Here is a 14,601-nt window from a genome sequence, read left to right as displayed (position 1 = left end):
TTCGCCAGTAGTGTACATATTGTTAAAAAAAGTCAACCATATTACTGATGTGGTCTTAGCACGTCATTTGCACGTAATGTTTTCTGGACCCGTTGCTTTCTTGGTTTTGGTTGATTTCCATTATCTAATAATAAATATTACGATCAAATTGTTTTATAATCTGCAGCGCCACAGGATTCTATTTTAGGACCATTACTCCTTTTAGTTTATACGGCAAAAAGGCAGCTATTTAGTGCACTAGAGAAATATTTTCAACGTAATGAGCCAGTACCATCGACTTGTAAAACAAACGAGCTATTTATGTATACATATTTTAACTGATATTTAAAACGTCTACTGTACTGTTTAGTGTATAATGGTACTATATCGGACCGGGTGCGACGAAACCAAAAACATTTTTCGTATTAATCGTATATTCAACAAAGATGATCACGGAACAAGCATGTGGCATCATCGACACGCGAGCTAAAATTAAGTTCAACAACCTTTCGACACACAAAATTTAATCTAGACGATTGTAGATTTCGGAAATGAACGTCAAAATAAGACGCCCCGAGTAGCCCCAACGACACCTTCCGAAGGAAATAAAATTTCGTGTCACGCCCATTACCTTTCCGAGTTTACTTTTCCGAATCGTATTTGCATAGCGTTAACGCTATTTTTTGTCGCACCTGATAACCTTGCCGCTGTCCGGTGGACAATACGCGGCAGTAACATTTTTCACTTTTTCTACGATAATTACAGAGTTGCCACGACCGCGAAAAATCTAGAACTTTGATGGATGATTACGAATGGGCTGTAGGATCTTGTACACAAATATCTTTTATTGAGTATTGTTTTGATTGGCTGAAAAGTAAGGTTTTTACAGAGTAGGAACGCATTTTATTTCACTAAAATAGAGAGCAGACTTGAACAATAGTAAGCAAATACAAAATTAAATTCGTTCTAGAAAATTTGCACTAGAGAAGATGGGGAGCCTAAAATAACACGTAAGGAGTTTCGCACTCTGTTACTGTGTCTTAAAGTATACCGTCTTGACTTTTGACGGACCCTCCTGCAAAAAATATTTGAATAACCCGTCTTACAGTGCGTTTCGGCTATTTCGCGTGGAAATCACTTGTCATATGCAAAAATTGTGAAAAATATCGATAAGTAGAGGAATCACTAAACAAGAAGCTTTAAAAGAGCCTAACTAAACAACAATATCGTCCACCATAAAGGATACTGTGAATTTTTCAAAGAAACTTCCACAGGCTACTATAATACTTTTTACAAAACTTCTGGATTTTTCCTGCTTCGGTTTTTGTTGAGTCGAACTAGCTAACGTTTCGCGTATCATCCTGTTGGCTTCTTCAGAACTTGACTGAAACTGGCTCATATTTTACTTTGTACTTCGACACGCTAAGTTACAAATTTATTTGAAAAAATGTTGTTTTGATTAGTTTTGCAAAATTCAGGTGGATCCCAGGACATCGGGGTTTATTGTTTTAATGCGAAAACTCCTTCATCAAATACAGGGTGTTTAAAAAGTGCGGATATTCTCTCATTAGATTGATAAATAATTGTGTCATAACTTTTTATCCCGTAAAATATGAACGAGCATAGAAGAAACGCGCACTGTCGAGAAACTACAAAGTAAAAGTAAAGCAAAAATGTGTAAATTATAATTAAATGTAAAATAAATTAGGACACCTGTTTGTGTGACTGGCGTTTCGTATTATAATGTCAAAAGGTACGAAAATACTTCGAGATACACCCTATTGTATAATTATGCGTTTATATAAAAGCATTAAAGCTGTTTACTTTTATCTCCCAGCAATAAATTAATATTAAATCGATCTATTATGGAGAACGTGTTCGACTCGATTGTTTGCGTAATGTGGAAAAACAGTTTTGTTGGGGTGTGATACCTGGCCGGCGCGCAGGACTTTCCAACGCGATAAAAAAATCACAAACGGCAAAATTTAACGGGGCGGGTCGACACGGACAAACAAAATTTATATACACCGTTTTCATTTGCAAAACAGGAAAAACAAAAACGATATTTGGACAAGTGCATTCGATATTTGAGAGCGCGCGTTATCTACCATCGCCACGTTTTTTAAAATTTATAGCAGCAAACGTAATCAAACTTTCTTAGAATAACTTCGGACGTTTCATATCTGTATTTTTCAGTTGTACAAAAAATATATCGCTATAAACATGGATACGGATGTCTCAGCCTATAACTTAATCAAATAAACACCTAGGTAAAACCTAACAACCTTCACAAACATAGACATACCCAAGAGGAATATCCAAATGTAAGTGGGCGTGTGCTCCAAACTCTTTTTTTTTATTTTTAACGAAAATGTTTTTAAAATTCATTTGTTGTGTTTTTCGTCCGTTGCTCTGATAAAAAAATAAGCCACAAATATGATCGAATTAATAACTTATTGACTGACATTCAAAATATTTCAAAACCAACAAAAAACAAAAACTCTATAATCGTTAAATTCAAATTTCGTTTAATTTATTTTTATAATCATTGGAATGGCAGCCAATAGAGTCTTCCACCTAGAGGCGGATCCTAATATGCCAACGAGTTTGACAAAGAACGACAAACACGTTGGCATACTGTTTGGCAGTGCAATAAGAGCGTTTTACATGATTTCTCAATTTTTCTACCTTATTAGGATTTTTCAGGCTGCGCTGTTTGCCAGAGTGTGTGCTGGAGAATCGTCGTCCAAAAAAAAAAACGAATGTCGGGAAAAGATTCCACAAGATAAGGTGTTAAATAAAAAAAAACGGTTTTTAATGGAGCAAATTCTTTAAAATAATGGGAAAAATAAAGTTTTTTTTTTTGGATTAGTAATATTATATCATCTAATTTTCTTTTATAGATAAGTACGATTATATAAATAAAGCAATGAATTAGAAAAATTGTTAATTTGATTTTATCAGTTGTATGACATGATAATGTGTATTTGTACGCATTCCTCAAAAATAAAAAATAAATTAATTTAGCTTATGGTTTGGTTATCACAAAAATTTAAAAAGAATTTTTGTTCCCTTTTTCAAGGGACAATATTGGTTAAACGTACATATTTAGGTAAATACTTGTGTATTTTATTTCTTTTTTGCAATAATTCTCTTAAAACATTCATTCAAAATTTCAAGTATAGCAATTTGTAGAAGTTATAGTATTACACATTCTAAAATATCGCTTGTTCGTCAAATAACAATATGTAAATGACTTCGGTACGAACTATATCGGTACATAAAGTAGTCACTACCCCAGTTATACAGGGTGCGGCAGCATAACTTCCTTTTTTTAAATGCGCGCCATTCAGTTAGTTGATGTCATAGTGGGGCGCTAGTGGTCTCGTTCAAGAGGGGGTACTGTAAAGTTTTGTCCCGACACGGTTCAGTCGCCATCATGCGTTGGAATAGTGAGGAGCGTGCCTTTGCCGTTAAGGCCTACTTTTCAAGCGGTTGTTCGGTTGTTGCAACACAGCGTGCATTTCGCAATCGCTTTAATTTAGCCCCGTTGGCTCCCGTCCCAGACCGCAAATCAATTGTTACATGGGTCACTACATTCAGACAAACTGCAAGTGCGACAAAACGAAGAACTGGAGTCCCTCGGCCCGTTAGATCACCTGAGAACATTAAAGCAGTGAGAGCTTCAATGTTGCGATCACCACGGCGTTCTGTGCGCAAACACGCATCTGCCCTTGGACTATCCGATCGTTCTGTGAGAAGAATTCTTCGTGATGATCTTCATTTTCATCCCTATAAGATGGCGATAGTGCAGGAACTTACAGAACGTGACTTCAATTCTCGGATGAACGCGTGTGAGCTTCTTCTTGATGTCGTTCCCGAGGGTGCTATTGTTTTTTTTAGCGATGAAGCCCATTTTCATTTATGTGGGTCGGTTAACAAACAAAACATGCGCTACTGGGCTGACACCAACCCTCGACAATTGCATCAAAGGCCTTTGCATTCACCCAAAGTCACAGTGTGGTGTGCAATTTCCTCAGCTGGAATTATTGGTCCCTGGTTTTTTGAGGAAAATGAGGTTACAGTGACAGTGAATTCGGACCGGTATGTAAACATGCTACAGAATTTTTTTTTCCCACGGCTAGAAGAGTTGGATTTGGGGGACACTTGGTTCCAACAAGACGGTGCAACAGCACACACTTCAAGAGCATCGATGGCTGTTTTGAGGGAACACTTTCCAGAGCGCCTTATCTCAATTAGAGGCGATTTGGAATGGCCGGCACGCTCTCCCGATCTGTCCCCTTGCGATTTTTTTCTATGGGGTTTTTTGAAATCCCTGGTTTATGTGAACCGTCCAAGAACCCTACAAGATTTGAAGACCAACATCGAAGAAGAAATTGCCAACATAACACCAGCTATGCTAACAAGAGTCATGACAAACGCCAGATATCGGTTTACGCAATGTATGGAGAATGAGGGACGTCACCTAACAGATTTGATCTTCAAAACAATGTAAATAAAAACTTTAGACATGTACCTACATTATAAAAAATAAATAAAGATTTTCCGATGCACACAATAGTTTTTATTGAGTTTTGAAAAAAGGAAGTTATGCTGCCGCACCCTGTATATACGAGCAAGAGAAATACAAGAATCCCCAGTACTAGCAGTCTTTTTCTATTCTAAAAGTTCATTTTATATCCCATTCTCGTTTAGATAGAGTTCAGTGACATCCGATATGCACCATTACCATTCGGAAATGGAATATATATAGAATAGGACTTCTTGCGTGATTTAGCCTAAAAAAGCAGACAGAAAATTCGTCTTTACTGCGTTGGGTAATCGCTTGAGATCAATCGGCAATTGACAAAAGAACCAAACTATTCTAGGAGGTCATTGAGTCGTCGTGATCATCACAATCATCGAAACGTTTGAAGAAATTTAATAAAACCCGACCCGGTCAAATGATTACGAGGATAGTTCTAACGAGATTTAATTACCGCAATCAACCGGCAAGGTTGAATCAATGAACTTTTCGTACGAAAATAAAAATTGCTGGACGTATTGTTTCGCAGAGCTGGATTTTCTAGAAATACTTTACGGTACAGACAACGCGATATCCACTAGTTCTGTACGAGCTATTTTGAGTGTTCGAAACATAGATGCCACATCATAGTTAGATAATGTATTTTTGGAATATTTTCCAGAAATTGTGTCAAAACGTAAGGACTTTCAAGTTTACAAGTTTTATCTTTAAATCGAAATAAAAAAATGAAATTAAAGTATTATATATAACCCAATATAAAAATGGAAAATAGCCTCTAAGATCAAAAAATAACAAAAGCCTGCTTTTTAAAAATCGAACAAATAAATAAAATGATCGATTTTGAAAATCAAGGGATTGCAACATTACATTAATTATATATAATATTAGCATTTTTAGAATAATCGGCCTTAGAATACTCGGCCGGTTGAAACTTTTGGGTGTGGTGGTATTCCTGCTAGCAAGGTGAAACGGTGGGCTTGCAAACATGCGAAACTGACCATGCGGATCGTAAAAAAAACACTTTAGGTCAACCATAGGTAACATTACAGCAAAAATCGATGTACTTGCAGGGGTAAACAACTTTCGATATTCATTGAAAGGCCTAAGGTTACCGTCACGGAACATAAACCGGCCAAAGGGCCTATCGCCTACGGATTCAAAATTTCTATTTTCCATTATCAACACAAGCTATTCCTAAGGATGAGCATTTTTTTTGCGCACTTTGAAACGGACAGAAAAATAATTCCAAAGTAGTAGTTGATTCTAAAAGAAAAGAAAAAGACAGAAAAAGCGGAGAAGGAGCTGGGAAAAAGCAAAAAAAAAGTTCAAAATTCAAAGGATGTTGCTGCTAGTTAATAATTCTGCAGCAGTACTGCACTTCTTCCTTCTGCTTAACCCCGATGTGCCTTTCAAAAGTATATTAACATAACGTTTATAGATCCGCAACTATGCCTGTTTTAAACTAGTTACACGCAGATGTAGCCACATAAAATTATGCTCGAAAACTTTAGGAACGGATCTATGGACACCTATAGTTTACAACTGTTTGCGAATGAGGCAGCACGATGAAAAAAAAATATTGCTGGCGCTGTTGACAGATCTTTATATGCGTTCAAGCATATCTGGTTAAAACTGGCGTTATTAAGATTTTGTATAGATTTAAATTAACCAAAAAATACCGATTAAAATTAAACTATGGCGGGGGGTGTAGTACAGTTTTAGTACTTTTCCAGCAACTTGTATGTCCAACCCGTCTATTTATATTGATAACTATACGGTCTAAGAGTTGCGGTGTCTTGTGGACCATGCCAAATAAACGTACAGGCTTTCAGGTTTTATTGTTGGGGACACTGCCCAAGTATTTGTTTGCCCCAATATTTAACAGGATTCCAAAATGCTGGAAATTGGCTAGGGTAAACCTTGTCTCACAATCACATTAAAAATTATCGCTCTCTTGTTTCGCCTAATCAACATGGCCACATAGCAAGACGATCTACTCCTTCCAACTTAGTTAAGCTCACGTAATGCATTGCGGTCTCCCGACAACGCGATTCAAGTAGATGCAACAAGTCTTATATGCAAAATAAATCATTCTGAGTGAGCTACAACGATTCCAGTCAAATTTGTTGCATGACCCGGGGGTGCCTCTGGGTTCTAATCTTGTGTTTTCGTATTCTATCAACGACCCGTCTGACAAAATTAAGTGCAACTCCCTACTCTTTGCTAACGATTTAAAAATTTATAGATGGATTTGTCCTATCAGTGTCCTTCAGTGCCAGCTCGTTTACAACAGGTGCCGGCCACACAATCCTTGTGCAACACATTCAAATCTTACCTTAATACTCTTGGGGTGTTCATTGGCCTTCTTTCGATGTCTCTGCTCTAAAGACGGCGTACTGTTCGTTCGTTATGTCTTACATAGTCTGGCCACCAATATACTTAACGCACAGTCGATCTCTTGAGTATGTTATATTGTAAAATTGTTTGTTTATAGAATAGATGGTAGATGGTGTCTATCGAATGTGTTGGTGAATTTTTGCCCTAAATCATAGGCCGGTTCACCGCCCGTCTAATATTTTTACATATATTGTTGCATTCATTCGATAAAGTTACTTGCACAAATTAATTTCCGGGTTAAGGGCAAGACATACTCTGATATTAAACTTAAGGATTCTCCGAACCAATTTAATACGTAATATGGTCAAATTTGGTTAATCAGCATGGTGATACTTTTAGTGATCCTTCCACTAAATTAGTATTAGCATTATAATCTAAATTTTTATTACTGACCCAAGGCGTATTTTTACTTTTTACTTTTTTTTTCTTTTCATTCTCATTTACATTATGGCGTTTTAACGAGTATTTTGTTTATCATTATTTATATAGAAATTCCCTTCTCTCTGCCGCTGTTAATGTCATCACTGTAGTCCTATTAACAAGTGGAAATTATTAACATAACTGGTGTAACAACAACGACTTATATATCGAGGCATTCGGTGGCCGCGGGCGCCCAACCTGACGAACGAAAAGACAGAAGAAAAAAAATAGAAATCGCGCAGATCGAAACCCAAAACGGGCGCAGTGCGGCGCGACACTGGACATAACGAGCGCATTTCTCCCCCGATAAAAAGGAGATATCGAAACCCGCCGCTGCCCGATTAACTATCTTCGAGTGGTAAATAAACGGCGTACATATTAAATTCCAATGCGAGAATGCCCCCGCGAATTGACCCCCGGTTTAATAAACAAATTAATCGAAAGCGTCGCGTCGGTCGACAACAAGTTCGGCACGGTTTATAGCAAAATGCCGTTTTGTCTATTCAGTTGCGAGTTACATTTTCTACAAACAAACCAAAAACCAGGATCAATTATAATTGTTTAAAATAATAATGTTTGTAATTTTTCAAAGAAACTTCCACAGGCTACTGTAATACTTTTTACAAAACTTCTTCAGAATCACCTACAATTTATTAATAAAATATTTGTTGTAATGTTTTTAAAACCTAAAATAATGTGTCAAAAATCAGGATGCTTTATAGCTGGACCATAAAATAAGGTTTTATGTATTTTAAACATAAAATAACGTTTATATTTTTTAAACCTAAAATAATGTATCAAAAATCAGGAGAATTTAAAATTTGTCAATAAAATAATTTTTGTAATGTTTATTAAATCTAAAATAATGTGTCAAAAATCAGAATGATTTATAGCTGGACCATAAAATAATATTTTATGTATTTTAAATCTAAAATGACTTTTATATTTTTTAAACCTAAAATAATGCATCAAAAATTAGGATCATTTAAAATTTCTTAATAAAATAATGTTTGTAATGTTTCTTAAAACTAATTATGTCTTTTTTATGTCTTTCAAACCTAAAATAACGTTTTCATTATTTTAAAAACCTAAAGTAATGCATCAAAAACCAGGATCATTTAAAATTGTTTGTAATATTTTTTTAAACCTAAAATAATGTATCAAAAATCAGTATGCTATATAACTTGACCCTAAAATAATGGACTCTAATAAATAGTTTTGATAATCCATAATCCAAGATCCATAATCTGAAATAAAAAAATGATTGGAAAACATTAAAAGAAAACCCGATTGCGTTTGGTCCATTAATCATTTGAAAATGTAACAGCGTTTACCGCGGCAACAAAATAATAATATTTAATAATTAATTAATAACCTTTCAACCTTTAATCTTAATAAAATTTCATGTAGGCATCTACAGTAAACATTTAATTTTTGATAACAATCCAGCGACATGCTTCGACCTGGCCGACACGCGAAAATTCCAGATTTGGAGAAACATAACGGTTGCTAGAAAAACTCAATTTCAAAAAAAATATTTTGTCTAAATCGAAAATCGCAAAAATTACTTCAAAATCCCGAGATACTTGATACTATGTAAAATTTCCCATATACACAATGCAACAAAATTTCAACGGAGGGAAGTCCGAGGTCGATATTAGTTTGAACTTTGAGCTAACCTAGAGGGCGCTCTCACATTTAATATTGAGTTATTGTTTATAATTTTTTACCCTGTAAAACTGATACTGTTTGACCTTATAATAAATAAAGGCCACTCACAATCTTTGAATATTCCCATTGGACATCTGTTATTTAAAAAAGTGCATACAGATATCTCACAAATTACTTTTAAGGAAAAAACTGATTTATTTATATTACTCTATCAATTCGGTAAATTTGCAAACAAAGCAAAAACACGCACATATAATAATTTGACATGAAACCTCAGAAAAATTAAACAAAGACAAAAATTGTGGATTGAAAGCTCCAATGAAAAGTTTTCTTGCCGCTGCTGAGCATGCTTTTCGTTCAAAAACCCGCGAAATCGCTTAACCTGATCACCCGGTAACACGGTCCACTCCAAAGCGTTAAAATTCGACCCGCCTGCCGTTTCGCACGTATATATATTATAAATCCGCAAGACCTTCGTCGGCGATCGCTAATCAGATTCAAATTATTTCCAATCTCTTCCATCATCATTACGATTTTTATTAAATAAAACGCAACGGCGCGGCGGAAAACCTACCGTAACAAACGGCCATCTTCACAAATTCGGATCTCCCCAAAATTATTCGAATTCCGAAAAAGGTTCAACTATTATTAAACAAAAGTCTTCGCTGTCGGTTACTTCGAGAGTCCCTTAATAAAACTATATAAAATTATGGCAGTATAACGACGGGTTTTAAGAGAAGACGACACGGGTTCGGCGTAAGAACGGCGGTTTCGGGGGCGGTTGCCGTCGAAATTCAGCGTCTTTTAACCAATTTCTGCGAATTGAACACGATCTCTCTGTTCCACGTGTAATGGTAGCTGCACTTCATGCTATACGCGTCGACGGTGCTTATCATTTGCAAAGCGAACCATCGGGCCACGGGAATAGTTACACTGAACGGTTGTCTCGCGGTCCGAAAAACGAGAAATCGATTTTAAAAATAACTGACGCGAACACTGACCGAATTGACAACTGACTGACTGCGAGAAAGAGAGCGGGGTCGTACCTCACGAATCGCGCTAAAACCCCCACCACCGCCGCGCTGACCACGTGAGCGACAACAGATAACAGCGGAACGCGTTGATTTTTTTTCTTTTAACGTATACCGTGCGGACGCATTTAAAACGCGTGCGTTATGCGCGACGAGAAAACGCGCGGTGTCGATGTAGCCTATTTTCCTTTTAATGTGACAACTACACCTTTTTTCGATTCCAAGAGATATCTGGATATTAAAATGATACTATTTTATCACACCTTGCTGTACCACGAAGCTCGATAATTCGTCGTTTCATCCGTCTATTTTACATGGCTAATCCACGTCTCTCTTTCTATCTAAACCTCTCTCTTTTTATACTTAAACTCCACTTTCTAAACTTCTTTCTATTTCTCTCCCTCTCTAAAGTTGTTCGTCTCTATCGCTCTAACTTCTCACCTCCCCTTTTTCTAAACTGCCAACGGCTTCTCGGCCTCTAAAGCTGTAATCCATAAAACGTCCGGCATTTGGTCAAAATGTCGTACAAATCCTCCTCTTCCACACAAACGAGACTCCTTTTACAGGTATGATCTGTTCATAGATATAAGAAAGTGGCCAATTGCTTTTGAATAGATTATTCAAGGGTGGTCATTAACATAAAATGCAACAAGATTATTGTTATTAATTAAGGAAATTAATAATTAATTAATTATTAATTAAGGTAATAATCTTGTTGCATTGTATGTTAATGACCACCCTTGAACAATCCGTTCAAAAGCAATTGGTCACTTTCTTATATCTATGAACAGACCATAACACAACATCCTTCGGGTGGGTGTACATATGACTTCCGTTTGTTCGTAACCTGTTCTATGTTCCCAAGCGTAGTACGGCTGCGTTTCAGAGCTCTTTCACATATAACACTATTAAAACTTACAATTGGCTTCCACTGGATATTATTAGTTGTTCATTAACTTCTACATTTAAAAAGGAACTAAAAGAGCGGTGACATTGAGGAGAGGTTGAACTGCTTTTTTTTATTCATTTATTTTTTTTACTTATTGTTTTTCTTTTAGTCGGTTTTGAATATTGCCTTTTCCAGTGTCTATTTTTTTTTCTTTTTTTTACATTTATCCCCTTTTGATTTGTTTAAAATTATCAAATTAAGGGAGTTATTTATATATGTTAGTTTTTTTTTCTTGTAAAATTCGGAACATTCTACTACATTGTATTGGTGGTTACGTGGAGTAGCGATGCTAAACTTCGCCACCTGTTCAATTCTATTGTGGAATATTTTTTTTGTTGTATTTTAATAAAGACCATTTATTATTATTATTATTATTTGGCTGCCTGACAGTATTTTAATATTTCCGACCACAAAAAATAATGAAGAGGTCACCAAAAAAACGATTGTGTAGTTGAAAAGATCAACAGGGTAAGAAGTAAACGATACTTAAGCTTAGATAAACACAAGGATGCACTAGCTAGTTCTTCCAACTTTTTCCGACAAGAAATTTTGGCGACAAGGCCGCGTCGAACTTTCATACACTTTCCAGAAATCTAATTTTATGGCTAAATGCAGCGTAGAAGTCAGCAGAGTTTTAAAATCAAGTCATTTAGATGTGTATCTAGTAAAACAAAAATGAGTACTATTTTTTTTGTTGTATTTTAATAAAGACCATTTATTATTATTATTATTATTTGGCTGCCTGACAGTATTTTAATATTTCCGACCACAAAAAATAATGAAGAGGTCACCGAAAAAACGATTGTGTAGTTGAAAAGATCAACAGGGTAAGAAGTAAACGATACTTAAGCTTAGATAAACACAAGGATGCACTAGCTAGTTCTTCCAACTTTTTCCGACAAGAAATTTTGGCGACAAGGCCGCGTCGAACTTTCATACACTTTCCAGAAATCTAATTTTATGGCTAAATGCAGCGTAGAAGTCAGCAGAGTTTTAAAATCAAGTCATTTAGATATGTATTACATTTTTTATTAGAAATTACCAAAAAGTACACAACTATAATTATAGAAGCTGCTACTATATTAATTAGTAATTGTGTTGGCTCCTTTAAGATGTATTTTCGATACTATAATGGCTACAAATCGAAAGGTTTTCAGGAGATCATAAAAAACATATGTTTAATATTTCCATTTTATTTTTATTTTCCACTAAAATACCCTATTTTATAGTAATCGTACTATAATTATTAAAATTATTATTTTGTCTTGTGCAATGCAAACACAGTACGAAGATCGAAGTGTATGAAAAATGGTATACTAAAAGTTGCGTAGAATTATTAAAAATCGTCGGTCCCGTACACAACTCAAAATCTGCCATTTCCAGACAAACTACAAAACAATTTTATCTCCCGCGGGCATTTTTTTTCTCAGATATATAACAAGTTCAGAATCGGTTATTACGAGATGAGCTTTATATATTACAAGGCCGAACCTCTTCTCATCGACAAAAAATCAATGTGCTCAGATATTCTCAAAGATAATAAACCGAAAACACCAGGTCGCCCAACGGCATATGGGACAACGAGTATAATATACGAACCTTCTCCGTCAAAAAACTAAATACCCCGATTTGTTTCCGTCTTAACCGTTTTTAGACCCCATTTCCGTCCATCCTTATCGAAAGTCAAATAAATATATAGAAACAAAAGTTATCGGTGACCTATAAGCCCTCGCTGCGTCTGCGTCTTTAAACAATGGACGGTTTCAGTCCGACATAAAAAAAAGAGACCAACGGATTTTGCAACAAGAAATGGAAACCATATTCGTGTAGCGCACAACGCCGCATAACGAGAAAAATTTGAACTAAACTATTCATACAAAAATATGATTGTTTTACTCCCTACTTTAAAATATCCAATACCCAAATGCACTGATTCGGGTTCATTTGCTACCGTTGCGAGTCACTTCGGGCATTTCGGGTGTTTCAGTCAAGGGTTTTGATATAGATCGGATGTTTTCGGTTGATCTAAGCCACTAATGGTATTTTGAAATTGGTCAATTCTCACGGTCACGTCACACGCCACTCAGTGAATGTGCTCTTTTATAAAAATGTACTCAAAAACTAATGGACCTAGAAAAAGTGAAGTATGCAACATGTTGATAAACTTCTTGATCACTCACTTATTAAGCACTCATTCTGCTCGTGCTATGTCAAACTCGTAACTACACATTTGTGATCACAAAGCGATAAAATCTACCACAAATAAAAATGGTTATTTCAGCTTTAATTGCACCTTTCTCATATTAAAAAATATACTATGTACCACCATTTCATTATTTATAGTGAATGTTTGCCTCTACCAAGATATAAACCAAGCAAACACATTGATCTGGATCCCACAATTTGTAAATTTGCAGTATACTGGGATTTTTTTTCAATGATCAGTGCCATAATGACATAGTAAAAGATCATAATAGAGCATGGCATAGAATCTTACCTTCTTTGATGAGATCATCTAGGTCCATAAGATTTTCCAGATTTTCCAGAATGTGAGAGGCAACTTCCGCCTTGGACTCCCATATGAGAAGGTTGTCTTCAGGTTTTACATCCTCTAGAGATGTTTGATAAAAACTGTCGTCAAGCAGCGAAGCCTCCTCAATGCTGAGGGGCGAAACAGGCTCCTCTTTCCACAGCAACACGGACTCCATTGATGATGTCGGTGTTGCAAGGAACAAATATGGAGGAATTGTTGTTTAAGTTTTCTGATAACGTGGAAGGGACTACAACCAGCAAAAGGGGCGCCATGGTGGCCCTTGAAAGGTAGAACGAGAAATATTAACGTTTTAAAAATAAATGATACACGTATTTACGAGAAACTCCATTATTATTCAAGACACAACGATGTCATTTACACGTTACTTTTTTTGAGACTTACGTAGAATCAGATTTGAAATAGCACGATAGTATCTTAGTTAATATGGAAGATATTTTGACATTGTAAATTATTATTAGAAATAAAATGGCGCATTTAATATTTGATTTCCACGTTTTGTGTTTTCACGATCCCCAAGTATGATTTATAAAAACAGACTAAATTATAAAGTTTCATGATTAACAATAAAAAAGTAGAAAACAATATATTGTGACAATATCTCTAGAAATCTGATCTGAAAAGTAGGGCACCAATGAGCACGATATCTTTGTTTCATAATAACGGAATTCCTCATAACGAGACATCGAAAATGAGACATATTTTCCGATAACTCTAAAGTGAAGAATCCATAAGACTCTATGTACTTTAATACTATTTATTTTTATTATTTTTTATAATTTATTAATCCAAAACTTTTACTTTATTTAGCAATACTAAATCAGCCCAGTGAATGGGAAAGCCTTTGTAGTACGGTATCGATTTATCTTGACCGATGTTGACAAAATGATGGGATCTAACGAATAATTTCATTCGTACTGGCACGGGTATGCTTATCAATAATTGTGATACTACGACATAAGCCATGAATGTGAAGTTAAAAATGCAAAATCATTGATACGTTTTTCAGTTCAACAACGGGAAACGCTAAAAGGCGATACAACTTTCACCGATGGTG

General features: G+C 35.6%; 2 protein-coding genes across 3 annotated transcripts in view; one reads left to right on the top strand and one right to left on the bottom strand.

The window, feature by feature from the left end:
• LOC132697772 (activating transcription factor of chaperone) overlaps positions 1-14,601 on the bottom strand; it is a 30,278-nt gene that overhangs the window by 15,191 nt on the left and 486 nt on the right. Inside the window, exon 2 of one of the 2 annotated variants that reach the window (XM_060663399.1) lies at positions 13,491-13,805. In XM_060663399.1, the coding sequence (XP_060519382.1) occupies positions 13,491-13,701 (211 nt within the window). In that variant the 5' untranslated portion in view covers positions 13,702-13,805. Of the gene's footprint in view, positions 1-9,587; positions 10,025-13,490; positions 13,806-14,601 lie in introns of those variants that run through there. The other variant, XM_060663400.1, reaches the window with a different exon arrangement.
• Positions 3,679-4,572, top strand: LOC132698439 (uncharacterized). Its single transcript, XM_060664487.1, has 2 exons — positions 3,679-3,831; positions 3,883-4,572. The coding sequence occupies exons 1-2, from the start codon at positions 3,779-3,781 to the stop codon at positions 4,493-4,495; spliced, it is 666 nt and encodes a 221-aa protein (XP_060520470.1). The 5' UTR covers positions 3,679-3,778; the 3' UTR covers positions 4,496-4,572.

The sequence above is a fragment of the Cylas formicarius genome, unplaced genomic scaffold (genome assembly GCF_029955315.1).
Source record: "Cylas formicarius isolate icCylForm1 unplaced genomic scaffold, icCylForm1.1 PGA_scaffold_2__14_contigs__length_35257938, whole genome shotgun sequence".
NCBI classification, from domain to species: domain Eukaryota; kingdom Metazoa; phylum Arthropoda; class Insecta; order Coleoptera; family Brentidae; genus Cylas; species Cylas formicarius.
The sequence above is the reverse complement of the archived record's forward strand: the minus strand, read 5'-3'. Positions and strand labels throughout refer to the sequence as shown.

Bases quoted from the DNA above. Each gene is read 5' to 3' on its own strand.
- LOC132698439 (XM_060664487.1), top strand. From the start codon at position 3,779: ATGGCGATAGTGCAGGAACTTACAGAACGTGACTTCAATTCTCGGATG. The intron at 3,832-3,882 runs GTGTGAGCTTCT...TGTTTTTTTTAG, and splicing joins TTCAATTCTCGGATGAACGC to CGATGAAGCCCATTTTCATT.